This window comes from Arachis hypogaea, chromosome 18, assembly GCF_003086295.3.
Source record: "Arachis hypogaea cultivar Tifrunner chromosome 18, arahy.Tifrunner.gnm2.J5K5, whole genome shotgun sequence".
Lineage (NCBI taxonomy): Eukaryota > Viridiplantae > Streptophyta > Magnoliopsida > Fabales > Fabaceae > Arachis > Arachis hypogaea.
Window position 1 is genome coordinate 90,847,273 of NC_092053.1, and position 15,441 is coordinate 90,862,713.

The 15,441-nt window shown below is 33.3% G+C and overlaps 1 protein-coding gene across 3 annotated transcripts; it reads left to right on the plus strand.

The window, feature by feature from the left end:
* Nucleotides 1-4,575: 4,575 nt before the first annotated feature.
* Nucleotides 4,576-7,875, plus strand: LOC112772281 (uncharacterized). Of its 3 annotated transcripts, XM_072225764.1 has the most exons (5): nt 4,622-4,722; nt 4,799-4,861; nt 5,491-5,783; nt 5,932-6,048; nt 6,779-7,875. In XM_072225764.1, the coding sequence occupies exons 3-5, from the start codon at nt 5,493-5,495 to the stop codon at nt 7,613-7,615; spliced, it is 1,245 nt and encodes a 414-aa protein (XP_072081865.1). In that variant the 5' UTR covers nt 4,622-4,722; nt 4,799-4,861; nt 5,491-5,492; the 3' UTR covers nt 7,616-7,875. The 3 variants fall into 3 exon arrangements, with proteins under 3 accessions (XP_025672972.1, XP_072081865.1, XP_072081864.1); XM_025817187.2 differs by lacking the exon at nt 4,799-4,861 and having other exon boundaries at nt 4,576-4,722; XM_072225763.1 differs by lacking the exons at nt 4,622-4,722; nt 4,799-4,861 and having other exon boundaries at nt 5,341-5,783.
* The last annotated feature ends 7,566 nt before the right edge of the window (nt 7,876-15,441 follow it).

The window sequence follows — 15,441 nt, forward strand, 5'->3', positions numbered from 1 at the left end:
TATTATAAACTATTTTAAAATAGTCTTGTATGACAGTATGGTAAACAACAATTTAGCAGCATAAGTATAAGCTCAACATAATCAAAAGCACATAAGTATCTATGAAGTTCAAAATACTTAAAGTCAAACGAGTTCAGTTCACAACCACAAGACTAATCAAAACTAATAACCAATAATCTCAGTAAACCTTATGAAGCCTTATATATACATTTTTCTCCCCCTATTGTGATCAAGGTGGGTAAAAATAAAACAAAGAATAGAACCTGCAAAACAAGGATGTATCCTTGAAATATTGTGAAAATGAAGGTAATGTTTAAAAAAAATAACATCATAGTTGTAGCAAAGTAGTACTATGATGAGTCTACATTTTATGATAATTTTTACCAATAATAAGGCACACATATGCAACTCTCCGGCAACGGCACCAAAACTTGATAACGGATAAATGTCGGTCAAGAATTACCAAAAGTATTTCTCAAATCAACGTCGTAAAGTATAGTCTCAATCAACGAGATTTCTGTTAATCAGAGTTAAAATGTGTCACAAATAAAATAAATAACTGAGAGTAGAATTTCGGGTCGTTTTTCCTAGGAGTTGACATAAGATTCAAATTATTGGTTAGGATTTCCTAGAGATTTTTAGAGTTGAGAGCAAGAAAAATAAATAACTAAAAATTAGAGCAATAGATAACTAGTAAGAGTTAATAATTAATTAATTTAAAAGACCTTGGTTAGGGGTGAGAATCAGAATTTCTATCCTCATTGTCTTTCCCAAGTGTGATGGTAAAGGCTCATTGCTCTCACTTAGTTATCCTTTAACAATTGAAGAAAAGTCAAGTGAACACAACTAACTTTAGCTCACAAGTTCTAGTCCTTTCATAAAGAAGAACTAGAGTTGGTGAGGTTCAAGTTAGTTAGCAAGCTCCAATTACCATCAACACTTGAGTATAACAATTCAAGTGGCTCCAATTACTCAACCCCAAACCAAGCAAGAAAATCTACTCCATGATCATGGGTGACATTTCCTCAAACACTTGGTGACCGAAAATAAAAGACATGATAAGAACTAGGAAAAAAATCCAATTTAAGTTACCACTAACAATAATTAACAATAGCAAAATAAGCAATAACAATGAATATGAAAATAACTCAATGCATTAACAAAGTCAGAAGTAACAAGATCCAAATATGAATTCAAAATAACCAAATTGAAAAGAGTACTAAGGGAATTAAAGAAGAAAACTAGAAGGAAAATGACTAGAATTGAAGGTAACAGCAGTTTCTCTCAAGTTCCAAATGAAAGTAAAATTAAGAATACGAAAAACCCTAGAGAGAAGTCAGAGTTTCTCTCACTAGAATTTCAAACTCAAACACTAAGCTAAAGTGTAAGTATCTCATCCCTTTCTATTCCCAGAGTATTTTCTTCATTTTCGGGCTGAAAATTGGGCCAAAATCAACCCAGAAATCCCCCCAGCATATTCCCTTAATTGCAGCACGTGACGCTCATCATGCGTACACGTCGGTGGACAACGCTCCTGGTCACGTGCACGCATCAGTCACGCGTGAGCGTCACTTGGAAAATGGCTTGATCACGCGTATGCTTCAGCCACGCGTGCGCGTCGATTCCGGCTTCTCAAATCTTCAATTTCTTGTGTTTCTTCCACTTTAACATGCTTCCTCTTCATCCTTCATGCCATTCCTGCTCTATAAATCCTGTAATCACTCAACAAACGTATCATGGCATCGAGTGGTAATAAAAGAGAATTAAAAATTAGTAATTTTAAGGCCTAGGAAGCATGATTTCAATCATAGCACTAAATTAGGAAGGAATCTTAAAAACATGCAAATTATATGAATAAGTGTAAGTAAAGTTGATAAAATCTACTCTATTTGATCCATAATAAGTCATAAAATAGTAGTTCATCAGACACCGGTAAAAAGAAGTTGGGTAAAAGCAACAAAACATAAAGCACAATTTCGAAAGATCTTTTCAAAATAGAAAGCATAGAAATGGCATCCATCCTACACTATCAGTAGCGACACTATTAAAGGGCAACACGATTATGTTCTACAGCAATAAAATGGCAACAAGTTTCCCCAAATTCTAGAAACACAGCTAAACATTCGTAACAGAAGTATTAGATGACAAAAAACCGTTTCAAAAAAGGGTTTTTAGTAGAAAATGCAACAACAACTAAACAAGCTATCAAAGAAAATCTCAAAGGAACAAGCATCAACAACGTAAAAGCAAAAATTCAGCCACCAACACTACTACTCAGGGAACCATTTAGAATAGTTTCATGAATATAGAACAATCAATGCTAAAAGAAAAAGCGAATAAAAAAGCCAATCTTGATGAAATTCGAAGAAAGGGGCACGTCAAGCAGCAAAACCACGGATGATCCTCTTCACCAAGAACTCTTCAAAACGAATCAAGATAAAGACAGTCTTGAAACTGAAAAGTGGTTGCGATACAAGAAACAAAGAGAGAAAATGAGAGAATTCTTGCAATGAAGAAAGCAAAGGGAGCATTTTCAGAAATGGAAAAGAGAGAAGAAGCAGAGCGTGAAGCATTTTATAAGAGAAAAGGGGCAAAATAGTCACTTCGTATCCCTTCTTAAAAGCCATGCACAGATTCCAAGGGAACTACCACGTAATGTTTGCTTCTCATTTAAAGAGGCAACGTTCAAAATTTCAAAACACGTCGAGTACCCGACCTCTTGACAGCGGTATACCTGACGTCGAAGCTGAAGCCACGAAATGCTTGAATCCGACCTCATAGCAAGCCCAGACTCAAGCAGGGGCATTGTTCATACCCTGTCCAAAAACATAAAAGTCAAGCCCAATAAAGATAAAAGGCCCTATCCAAAGCGGGTGGCCTCCACCATATACTCGACCTCTTTGGAGGAGGTTGGACACAACAAAGGGAGCCCAGCTCTACTTGTCCAAGTAAGTAACTGTCTTTTCGAATCTCTCAAACTATCTCTATCTTTCCCGAAAGATAGGTCCTAAACAACTCCCAATATAAAAGGAACGGTTATCCATCAATATGGTAGTGTTTGGTGGAGAGACAGAGACAGAAAGACTGAGACTGAAAGACAGAGACTAAGAGACAGAGATTGAAATAAATCTCAGTATTCTATTTGGTGCAAAGTGGGAGACAAAATTGAAACAACAATAAAACTCTAATTTAATTTGTACAAAGGGTAAAATTGGAATTAATTAATTGAAATGAGGATATTTTAGGTATAAAATGTTATTAAAGTTTCAGTCTCTATCTCTAAAAATTTTAGTCCCCTGTGTCCTTACTTTTTAGAGGTACTGAAATATTGAAATTTTAGGGACAGAGACAGAAATTTTAGTACCAGAATCTAAAAAACATGATATTGAGTCTCAGTCTTCCAGTTTCTGTCTCAGTACCTCAAAACAAACGCTACCTAAAGGTAGAACTACTTCAACAAAAGTCGTTATCAGCAAGAACAAATCTACATAGGAAAGTGTGGGGGCAAATGCCCCATTAAAATTTTATAAAGGTACATGTATTGTATAGAATAAAAATTTATTTGCCCCATGTCTCACTCAATAAGTAAATTTGACCACACTTCAATTTTTTTTAATTCTCTTTTATTATTATTCATTTGTAATTCTCTGTCTCCTAAGTAAGGATACTTAACTTCATTTTTTGTTTCTTTTTTATTTAGTCAAATATTTATTTTTATGTTTTTATATTTTTAATTCATATAATTATTCTACATTTTATTTTGTAGTTATGTTATTATATATATTTGTTATTATATAGTTATAATTATTGAATGATAAGATTCATCAGTAATTTAAATTTTGAAATATAGTAATATTAACTAGCAACAAATAATAGTTCAAATGAAAAATAAGATCTAAATACACAGATATTTATTGGTGTTTTTGAAGTTAGTTCTATTTTTGCTGGTAATAATGACATCAACTGAAATTTTAAATTTAGTTATAAATATTATAAAGAGTCAGTTTCATAATTCAATAAGAGATGAATTTTTAAATGATTATTTATTAACATATAATACAAAATTGACATTTAATTGTATTGACAATGAAAGAATTATTCAATCTTTTAAAAAAAATTATATGTTATTACTTAAATTACTATACAAATATTTTAATCTATTAGTTAAATAATTAGAAGACTAATTATATTTTATAATAATAATAAAATATAATTATAAAATTATTATTATATTATATATATTCTGGCCACTGATAAAATTTTTGGACGGCTCTACTATAAATACACTTATATAAATGTTCTAATTTACTAAATTCTGCCTAAAGTCTTTTGCTAACTTAAGCATCAAAATCTCTTACAGATATTACTTCCACCTCGTCACAAGGAATTCGGACGACAACACCGCGATACCAAACAAGTCGGATGCTGCCTCAGAAGAATTCTAGATCCCACGTCGACGCCAAAATCAACATTTAAGATAATTCTCGAAATAAAATGTATATTCTAATATTATTATCTTAATTTAAAAATAATTAATTTTTTATTTTATCAACTTTCTTACGTTAATAGATCCTCGTCCATTATTACACATTACACCTAACCAACCAAAAGAGTATGGTTCCCGCGAAAATCCACAAGAAAAACATAAATAATAAAAAAAAAAAAAAGAAAATTTAGCCTCTCCAATTCCACAAGAACGTGACGTGCTGCGGTGCTGTTCAGGTAGTGTCCTATCATCTCTGTGTTCATTTTATAGTTATCATTATTATTATTTTATCTTTCTGGCAAATTTCTTTAGGTTTTCTTGAGCTACATTTTGGAAGAATTACTGATAGAATCAGACATTTTCTGTTTTATCGAGGTATTAAGTATTTAATATCCATTTCAATTGATTCTCAAATCAGAAGATGACACAGGATCTTCGAATTAGCGACTTAAAAGTTAGAAGTATACACTCTTCGCAAGAAAAGTTTCCATTTATCATTTGCGACTTCAGAATGGGATGAAATGTATGCAAGGAGCTTGATCTAGGTTTTTTATTAGAAAGTGATTCTAAAATGGCAAGTCTCTGCGAGAAATGTTGCCTCGCTTGCTAAGATTTGATCACTGATTTCGTTTCTGATAGACATAGCACTGTGCAACATTTTTCTTTTCTTTTAGGGTTTGTTTGTGAGTTGGGATCTTTGGAGGTGACGGCAGGGAAGGGAATGAAGTGTTTGTTATTAGTTTAGAATTACAAGAGCCACTTGTTTGCTTAATGGTTCATGACTCGTGTATTTATAAATTTAGCTGTAATGTGATTATGAATGTGATTTACTAATTACTAGGTTCAAGGTTAATTTATTTGAGTCTAGTTTAGAAATATCAAAAGAAGCATGTAATATGTGTATTTTGGAATTTGTTCTCTGTTAGTATGGAATGCTAGGTAGTACGCTTGTGGATTTTTGTTGTAGTTTGAATCACCTTTAATGGTTTTCTATGTATGCGCAGACATGAGGTCGAGGAAATTGCACCAAAGAAACGAGGTGCTTGGAGGTTTTCCTGAGTTTGGTGCAATATTCATGTCTAATAGAAGTACTTTGCAAGAATGTTTTGAGAAGAGATTGTTTGGGCTACCTGTTGGTTACTCTGATTTTGTTCGAAACGTAAAGGAAGGAATGACTCTGTTCCTCTTTGAATTTGAAGAGCGAAAACTTTATGGGATTTTTGAAGCAACATCAGATGGTGGCATGAATATTGTTCCACAGGCGTATGTTTCAACAGGAAGGTCATTCCCTGCGCAGGTGCCAATTTATATGTTCTATTTCATTTGTTTTTTTCCAGTTCAGATATTCTTTTGTTGTTTCTGTTGATTTAAAGATCAGTGATCACTATAAGAAAATTCTTATGCTGATCTGTTTTATTGTTGATTCTGTTCTTTATATTGACCAGGTTAAATTCAAAATAAAATGGCACTGTGATCCTTTATCTGAAGATGAGTTTTATGGTGCCATTAAAGATAATTACTTTGGTTCCTACAAATTCAACTTTGGTCTCACTAAGGAGCAGGTGTGCTTTGTTTACAAGTTTTGGTTGACATTTATGCTTCATGTTCCTTGATATACTAGTGTGAGAAGTTAGTGTTTATCCATCTGTGTAGGATAGCCTGCTACAAAGCATTGTCCCATGAATTTAGTGGTGTGTCCATGTGTTTGACACACATGGGGCATGCATATGTATATGTTCAACTATTTATTTATTATGCTTGGACACACTTTGGACATGGCTCACACAAGGGCACGTGGGATACTCAACTTGGACAAACTTTTTATTTTTCACATCTATTCTGATGGGCAAACTCATCGGAAAATCCTCTCCAATAGCTTACTTGATATATTTCTAGTCTGCTCTTTGATTATGAATGCGATAACAACAATGGTGGAGAAGGGAATGAAGTTAATATTCAAATGCTCCCTCTAACTAAACATCGAAAATCAAAGGATGTCAATTAAACATCTTTCATTAAGTTCACTAATTATGTTATGTATTGGTAGGTGGCCTGCAATTTTTTCAGGATGGGATTTAGTAAGCATTGACATATAAAGAATGTCCAAAGTAGTGAAAATTGATGATTTAACATTTATGAATCTAAAGATATTGTAAATCTTGAAACTTACACTCATGTGCCATATTTGTTTCTTACAATGTTTAAGGATTTGGTGCCTTTGTATCCATTTCTTGTTGATTATTTGTGTCCAGATGATGTATAGTTTTATGATTCTTATTATTTTGATGTTAGATTGAGAGCCTTCTGCAGTTGTTCAGTTCAAGAAAGATTGAAGTCCCAAGAACTCCATGTCACAAAAAAAGGAAGAATAAAAAACAGGGTTACAAGTCTATAAAAGATGTGGGGAAGAAAGGGAGGTTTGCGGAGGTTGAAATCTTCAGAAGGAAGCCTGACAAAATTCATGGCAGTTCAGATATTTCAGAGCTAGACGTGGAAACATTTTTGGCATCTATTGCTTGTGGAAAATCTGAAGTCACCCATTCTGATGATGCTTATGATCCTGAAAATCCTGGTTTCCATCATTCAGTTGTCCCTAAGGATCTCAATGCTGCTTTTGGAGAATCACATGAGCTGGTTGCCTTGCAATCAAAGAAAGAAAACTTCAATTTTTCTGCAGAAGACACCTTGGAATATATACCCTTGTGTTTACCAGATTCTGCTGATGAAGAGGGTTTTGATGTTGGTGAATGTACAGGAGAAGAGCTAGGTAAATTTGTTGACAACAAATTGTCTATTATCCCTGTCCCTCAGTTACCACTTGTGTCTAATCTGAGTGATGAAGGATGTAACCAAAAGAAAATGGAGGATTCAGTCACTTCTTCAAATGGAAGTCCATGCTCTGGATTAGATAACTCGTCCTTGGCTGCTATTTCCTTCTCAGATGCAGTTGGCTTTCAGTCCAAACCTGGAAGTAATCGTTGTGAACTACAGCCAGCCAAGTGTTTGTATTCTGACAACCTGAAAAAGAGAGCCAGTGTGTTTTCCCGGTTAACTTTTCCTTCAAAGAATCAAAATGATCTTAGAATGAAGTTAGTGGATCATAAGTTGAGAGTCAAGCAGCATAGTTGAGGACAAATTTCCCAGAATACAAACATTATGATAAAGTTGACATACCAGGAATGTTGGGTTCCTATTATAACAGGACGTTTCAAGAAATCACTGCCAAATGATGGGATTGGATAGTACATAGTAGTATATTTAGATTGCTGTTTGGATTTGGAAACTGCATGGTTTTGCCAAAAAAAAGCTAAAAATAGAACCATTGTTAATATACCATGATAGAACAGTGATTCTTGGTCTAATTTTAATAGAAGTGATTTTAGCTTGAAGTGAGGGAAGCCTAGCCCAACCATTAATCTATGAGAAATCAATCTCATTAGTTTCGTTAATCGTGAGTCACATGATCTTAATGAAGTAACGTCAAGCTTTCTGATGGATCTATGCTTAACGAGTTCAGTCCAGTCTTTTCTTTTCTTTTTTAGTTTTTGTTTTATTTTTTTATAGGGAAATATTTGGTGTTAATGATTTGGATGAACCGAAGCAATATGAAGAGCAACATCTCATTCGGCATATGACTGTATTGAGAGGTAATGTCATGTATATATGATTTGGGATTCAACTAGTCAAAAGTAACATGGCACTCGATCAGTTTATGCACACTCAATATATCATGAATTGTTCAGCCATCAATAAGTTAAAAAGCCAAGTATTATAATCTGTACATTTTTTTAGGAAAAAATAACTCGTGACAATAGTTATTTCTACTTGATAAAGCATGCATTGTTCAGGTGAATGCTGCTATACACCATCTGAAGTTGGGTGTAATTCAATGATAAAAAGTTGAAACGATGTTCCAGCTTTGCAGTTCGTCTTTCCCCTTGTTTCTAACTTCCAAAGATTTGTGAACGGAAAATAAAAATAATCATCATGTGATCTAATATGATGTATGCTCATTTAGTTTTAATGTTGGTTTCACAATTGGTGGTGTGTTACAACCAAAGAAAATTGGTAAGTAGAAAGGAGTCATTTTCAAATAGGCAATGACTAATAGAAGAAACCCTACTCTTGTTGACCTTGATTCGTTGAACTTTTCTCTTATTCTGCGTAGAAGAGGAAAAAGGATAAACATTTTGCTAGTACAGAAAAAAATACGGTGATAGAAAATTCCTTTTAAAGCTCTGCATAGCTAAATAACTAAAAGGTTGAACATTCAACGCAATGAAGTAGGAGACTTAGTTACGCACATTAAGTTAGCTTGCTTCTGTGCTTGATCAACATCGTTTCTTTGCGAATTCGGCTTGAATATTGAAGGTTTAGCTGGATTGTTTTTGTAGCTTCTACATCGATACATAATTACATAGTTCTCAAACAAGCTAACTCTTATTACCTACTATACAGTTAAACAATGTGAGCATAAATTTAATTAAACTTAAAAGAAAATGGTGGTCTTAATTACTTCCATATTTCTATCCAATGTTTTGTCAAGAATCTTACCTCATCTTTTTATATATCTACTATATATAACTTAATAGAGCAAGTTTTGTAGCATGTCTTCATACACGTGTAATCTCAATCTCTCTCATTCTCCCTACATTTTTTCATCCCTCTTTATACCATGCTACCTCTTTGATGTGTCATGTGGCTCGCTCTCTTTAATAACTATAATTTATATTTTGGTTTAAAGTGTTGTCATGCATTATTTTTTATTACGGTTTACTTAACTTGTGTTCTAAAAATATACGTTAAATTATAAATTAAAAGATCTTTTTATTGAAAATATAATTTTTAAATTTTTAAAGCATTTGTTTTGTATTTATTCAAAAAATCATTTAAATTTTTTTATTAAAAATAGTTTATTATATGTTCTTAAGACACATATTAACTAAGTTTTTTATTATTATTATTTTCTAAATTTTTTGAGTTATATAATTTTTTAGATAAATCATTTTCTTCGTAAATATGATTTTAACTAAGTTATGAATCTAATTTTTCATGATGCAACTAATATTTATATTTTTTACAAACATTATATGTGTTTACGGTTTTGTAACTTAAGATATAAGTATATATTGCTAAATTTTAATTAAATATACTAAGAAGCAAGTCTCAAGAATACATAGATTAGCATTTATTAATAAACGATTTAATTTAAAATATTTTTATTATTAGGGTTAGGTACTTTTTTCGTCTTAAGGTTTTGGGTCGAAATCAAATCGTCTCCGACCTTTTTTTCTTATTAAAATCATCCTCAACGTTACAAAATGTTATAAAATCATCATTTTGTCCAGAAACAACATTTTTTGGATGATTTTACCCTTAAACAAAAATTTTAAAAAAAATCTTCAAAAAATGGATTCCACCAGATCCGTCCTCTCCACACCACACTCCCTCACTTCCTTCAGAAGCCGCAAGCTCTTCCCTTAGTTGCGGCACCTCATGCTACGGTTACCACCAGCGCCACGACGACGACGACGTAGGTTCCAGCTCCGCCGCAACATTGACAGGGAGAATCGGCCAGAGCAGAAAACAGAAAAGCTCGTGGATCTGCTGAATGAGGCGGAGGCGAAGAAGAAGGAAGAGGCGTTGGTGGAGCTGAAGCGAGTGGTGAAGGACCTGCAGCAAGGAGAGGATTTGGCGATTTATAATTTTCTGGGTGTTTTATATTTTTTTCCAAAACTTCAAATCGTACTCTCAACACACCAAACCTTGAAATCGTACTTTCATAATGGCGAAAAACGGCATCACCAACTCTCTACTCCCTCTATCCTCCTCCTCTAACCACATAATCCTCAACCTCTCCGAATCTCAATTTCCCCAACCCATTTCAGCTCATTGGATGCTCCAAACCCCCAATCATTCCTCCTACTTCAACCATAGACCCCTTTTGAAACGGCACACAGAATGTGAAAGGAGTGTACGAGTGGATGAAAATCCTTACTTTTGGTGCTGATTCAAATGGTGGTGTTTGGAGCGTGCTTGATGGCAGGGTAGTTGGCAACGAAGTTGTTTAGCTATTTTAGGGGGTTTTGGGTTCATTTTCGTTCCTCCTCTTTTCGTTCTTATTTATTTTTTATTTTTTTGAAAAACATAAATATCATTTCTTTCTTTTTAATTTTTTTTAAATTTCTGTTGTTGCTGATTTTAAATCTGAAGTTGCGGTTGATGATTGTTGAATTGTGGTTAAATTCAAAATTTCTGTTGATTTATTTTGTGGATATTGCTATTGACTTATTTTGTGGTTATTGTTGTTGTTGAATTTGCTATTGCTGAAATTGCTGAATTTGTTGTTGTTGAATTTGGTTGTTGCTGTTGCTGAATTTAATTTGTGGGTGGGTAATAGTGATTTAGAATGATGAACAGGTAATAGAGAGAAAGAAGATGTGATGGTTATAGTGGTAGTGGTGATGGTTATGGTGGCTGTGGTAATAGCTCTGAGGAAAGGGAGAAAGATGTGTAACAATGATGATGATGACGCAGAAGTTAGTGGTGAGAGTAAGGAAATTTTTTTGTTAAAGGAGAAAAGAAGAATTGAAAATTTTTTGGGGGGGGGGGGAGGGAGTTCGAAGAGAGTAGGAAGAAAGAGACGGGAAGAAAAGAGATAACGGGGTGGGGTGGGATATTTTTGTTTTTGTTTTTTAATATTATTTTTATTAGTTTAATTAACTGTTAAAGATAATTTGGTCAAAAATTAAAATTGAGGTAGAAAATAACGATTTTATAATGTTTTGTAACGTTGAAAATGATTTTCATAAGAAAAAAAGGTCGAAAACGATTTTAATTTTGACTTTAGACCTTAAAGACAAAAAAAGTACTTTAACCTTTGATTTCATAATTTGTACAATTATACCGCTTTTAAAAATATTAAATTAGTTTTTAATTTAAAAAATTTAATTATTTTTATGACACAGATGTATCATCATATGTTTCAATCCATCAAAAGTATGATTTTAGTTAAGTTGTTGAATCCAATTTTCATTGTATAACTAATATTTGTATATTTTTTTTGGTTACAAACATTAGTCAGATTAACTTTTACGGTATATTAACATATAAGTAAAAGAATGTTAATTTCTTATAACTATTAAGGTATATAACTTAATATAAGAAGCAAGTCTATTTTTTTTTATTATTACACAATTGTATAGTTTCAGCTTTAGTTAAAAAATTATAGATAATATTTATTAATTTAAAATATTGATTATTCTTATTATTATTTTGTTTGTTTGTACAATTTTTTAGTTTTTAATTATTCAAGGGTTACTTGAAAAAGGGTATTTTGGGAGAATCAAGACCGACAACTCTAGCGACAAGAATTGGATAGAAGATAGCAGCGCTGATATTTGTAATGACACTTTAACGTCTAAGTTAAAGAGTGTACAAAGAGGTGGAGAGATTAAAGTTAGTGTGTGTATACTTTTGGGGGGCTTTAAGACCCTCTATTTATATAGTTACGAAGTGACGTCATGAAATCTTTGATTTAGTGAGATTTCTGGTAATTTTTTGCCATCTTTCATTCCAGATATGGAAGGTCATTGACATCGGAGATCACCGCAATCACAAGTTCCATCCTAAGCACAAGAGTGCTGGTTACCTTGTGTTTGGACCCAGACGCGAGTTTGTGCCCCCTTGGTTTGACCGGGTCGATGAGTCTAGCACATTAATAAACATCCAATGATTTTCAATTATAAAATAGTTAAATTATTTTTATGATACTAATTAGGTATACATTAAAAGCAAAATTTTAATTAAGTTATCAAATCCAATTTTTATGGTTGTAACTAATATTTTTGTACAAACATTATTTAGATAAGAATTTGCAATATAATAACTTAAGATATAGGTAAAAGGATTAACTTTTTACAACTATTAGGATATATAATATAATATACTAAGAAATAAGTCTAAAAAATTTATTATTACAAAGTTTAATTTCAAGTGTAACTCTTTAGTTAAGAAATTAGGTAATTGTTTTGAGTGTTACCTGAAACGTGAATTTTGGACTTGAATATGAGATCTAAACTCCTTTTGAGGCAACGTCCGACTTGTTCTTACGCCGAAGTGCTGCCGTCTGAGTTTCTCGTGAGGAGGTGGGGGCTGGTACCTGCAAGAGACTCCAATGTTTAAGTCAGCAAGGGCTTTAGGCGGCTTTTAGTAGATTAGAATGTAAAATATACCTGAGGGTATCAGTATATTTATATTAGGGATCATAACCACCTTTGTTGGAGTATCTCCACCTATGTTGGTGGATAACCGTTCCCTTTATCAGGGGAGTTTGTTAGGATCTGTTTTTTAGAAAAGATAGAGATAGTTAGAGAGATTTGTGGAGACAGTTACTTGCTTGGACAAGTAGAGTGTAACGACCCAATTTCTGGTACGTCATGATCATACTAGAAACTGAGCGCTACCAACTTGTCTTCCTAATTATTATTTATTATTTATTATATGAGCCTGATTCGTTGTTAAAAGCGTAGTTATTTTGCGAGGTACTTTTTTTTTAAAACGTTTGGATTAAAAACAGAATGATTCATAATCAATTCACAAATAATAACAGATAAAACAGTTATAAACAACCACACTTATATACATCTCAACAGTTAATAACATTTGGTTATCCAGCCTTTATTAGAGTAAAGATCTTTAGTTAGAACACCCCTAGATATAGCTAGATAATAACTATATACATATGTATATATACAACATCTCAGGTCTTGACCTGTTCAAGAAGTCCCTAAGCTGGCACCCAGGCTAGCCTAGACTATATACTCACCTAGTCCCTCTAAACTACTAAAGCGAGGAAAAGTAGATTCTAAGTCTCCAAAACTCGAGTCAGGTCGAATGTCATCAAAAGGTGGAAGGTCGTCTACTCCTCTGCACGATCATACGTTATCAAAGAGCATCTCTCTAGTACTTCATCGAGTGGCCAAATAACAGCAACATCGTATGGAGGACTTAGGCTAAAGTTTGTAGATAAGTGGGGTGCAGATGTTGGCTGGTCTCACCGTATATACATATAAATAGAGGACGAATTCACCCTAGACTCAGAAGACTACCTAGAGCAGAATCCTCTTTGCAAACGGTCATCAGCAAACTACGGAAGGGTACCCATGATTCCATCTAGAAGGGGAAGGGAGAGAGAACGGGTAAGAACTGGAGAGTTCTTAGTAGGGCCGGGGTTATTAGTTAAGTTCATTAATTCTGTGTTGTTTGGTAGACGAATAATAGAATATAGAGAAGCAGTAAACAGAAGACAAATAAATAGAGAAAATAGAAAAAACAGAAAATAGAACACAAATAGAAGAATACAAGAAAGTAAAACACAGACACAGTGAATAGAATACAAACAAAGAAAGCATACATTCAAACAACAATCATAACAGAGGAAATGCGCAACCAAATATGATGCATGTCTAGCCCTAATGCAGGTAATGAGCTCATTTGTCGGTTACATACCCGCTCCCGACGTTACCCAGCAACCTCTGTCTGGATAAGGCTTTCCTGTTGGCAATACCCACTGCAAGTAACCTTTGCCTTGCAGGGCGGCACTTATTAGCCGATATACGCCCAACACACTCACTGTAAGCAACCTTTGTCTTACAAGAGCAACAACACACTCACTGTAAGCAACCTCTGTCTTACAGCAAAGCATTATAGCAAGGTATCCCAGGAAAGCACTCTCAGTGGTTGTACCACCATCTATCTGACTGCCTCAGTGCAGTAGATGATCATACAAATAACTCTGGAGTTGCCTTAATGCAACAAATGACCTTTCAACAGGCCCTCTGCTTGTTCTCTACTCTATTTATCATAATACTCTTTTCTCCTTATATCTCTTTACTCTATTCTAGTTTCTCTTTTCTCTGTATCTCTTTACTTTGCTCTGGTTACTCTGCTCTGATTTCTCTGCTTAACATATGTATTTAAAGCTTATGTAAATTTCGGTATTTATAGTTAGTCTGTCCCAAGTATAGGTTCATTAAGTCTATATTGAAATAGTTTAACTTTTCATATTATACCTAACCCTAGTCGCAACTCAAGAATTAACTATGTTGCCCTAGTTCGTTCACTAGTCTCTGTCTGTTTATCTGTCATTAAAACTTTACAGACTTTTCTTTGGTTTTTATTTTTTCTTTAACTTTTTATCTTTCCTTTATCTTTGCCTCACTAACATGTTATTACCACTCCCTAAGTGTTTTATGAAGGTAATTATGAGATTCTGCGCTTAAAGTTGTCTTTCTAAAGCTTTTACAGAAAACTGCCTTTTTCGCATTATTTTAATATTTTTATTAAAATATTATTTTTAATTAAATATTATTATTTAATATTTTATTATTATTTATTATTTTATCATTAAAATTTCGAAAATTACCCCACTTTAACTTTTAACCTTTAAAATTCACTTTTTACCACCCGTAACTTTTAATATTTCTACCTTAACCACCCTAACTTTCAGAAATTACCAAATAACCCTCAAATACCAAATATTTTACTTCCTTGCCCTTTTCAAGATCTAAGGCCTGTTATTCCATGTTCTTCATCACACTCATAGTGTTCTTCGTAAATTCTTCAGATTCTTTCTCTGTTTTTACCCGTTTTTCAGTCTCTTCAGCAACCGATTTTTACCAAAATTCAAAATAAATTCTCAGCCACTAAAATCCCATCTTCTCTACATGATTTTAACACAAATGGAACCCCAATTTAGGGCCTAGGGTTTCATTTTTTCAGCAGCTCCAAGAACATGAACTCAAAGCTTGAATTTCATCAAATTTTATCAAAATTTCACCAAATTTTCACCAAGAATCAATCATATATGCAACCAATTTTTAGCACAACCAAATCATACAACATTTACACAACTAAAACACAAATAATCAAGTTTAATTTCTTCACACCCTACC

Bases quoted from the DNA above. Each gene is read 5' to 3' on its own strand.
- LOC112772281 (XM_072225763.1), top strand. From the start codon at position 5,469: ATGGTTTTCTATGTATGCGCAGACATGAGGTCGAGGAAATTGCACCAA. The intron at 5,784-5,931 runs GTGCCAATTTAT...TATATTGACCAG, and splicing joins GAAGGTCATTCCCTGCGCAG to GTTAAATTCAAAATAAAATG. The intron at 6,049-6,778 runs GTGTGCTTTGTT...TTTTGATGTTAG, and splicing joins TTGGTCTCACTAAGGAGCAG to ATTGAGAGCCTTCTGCAGTT.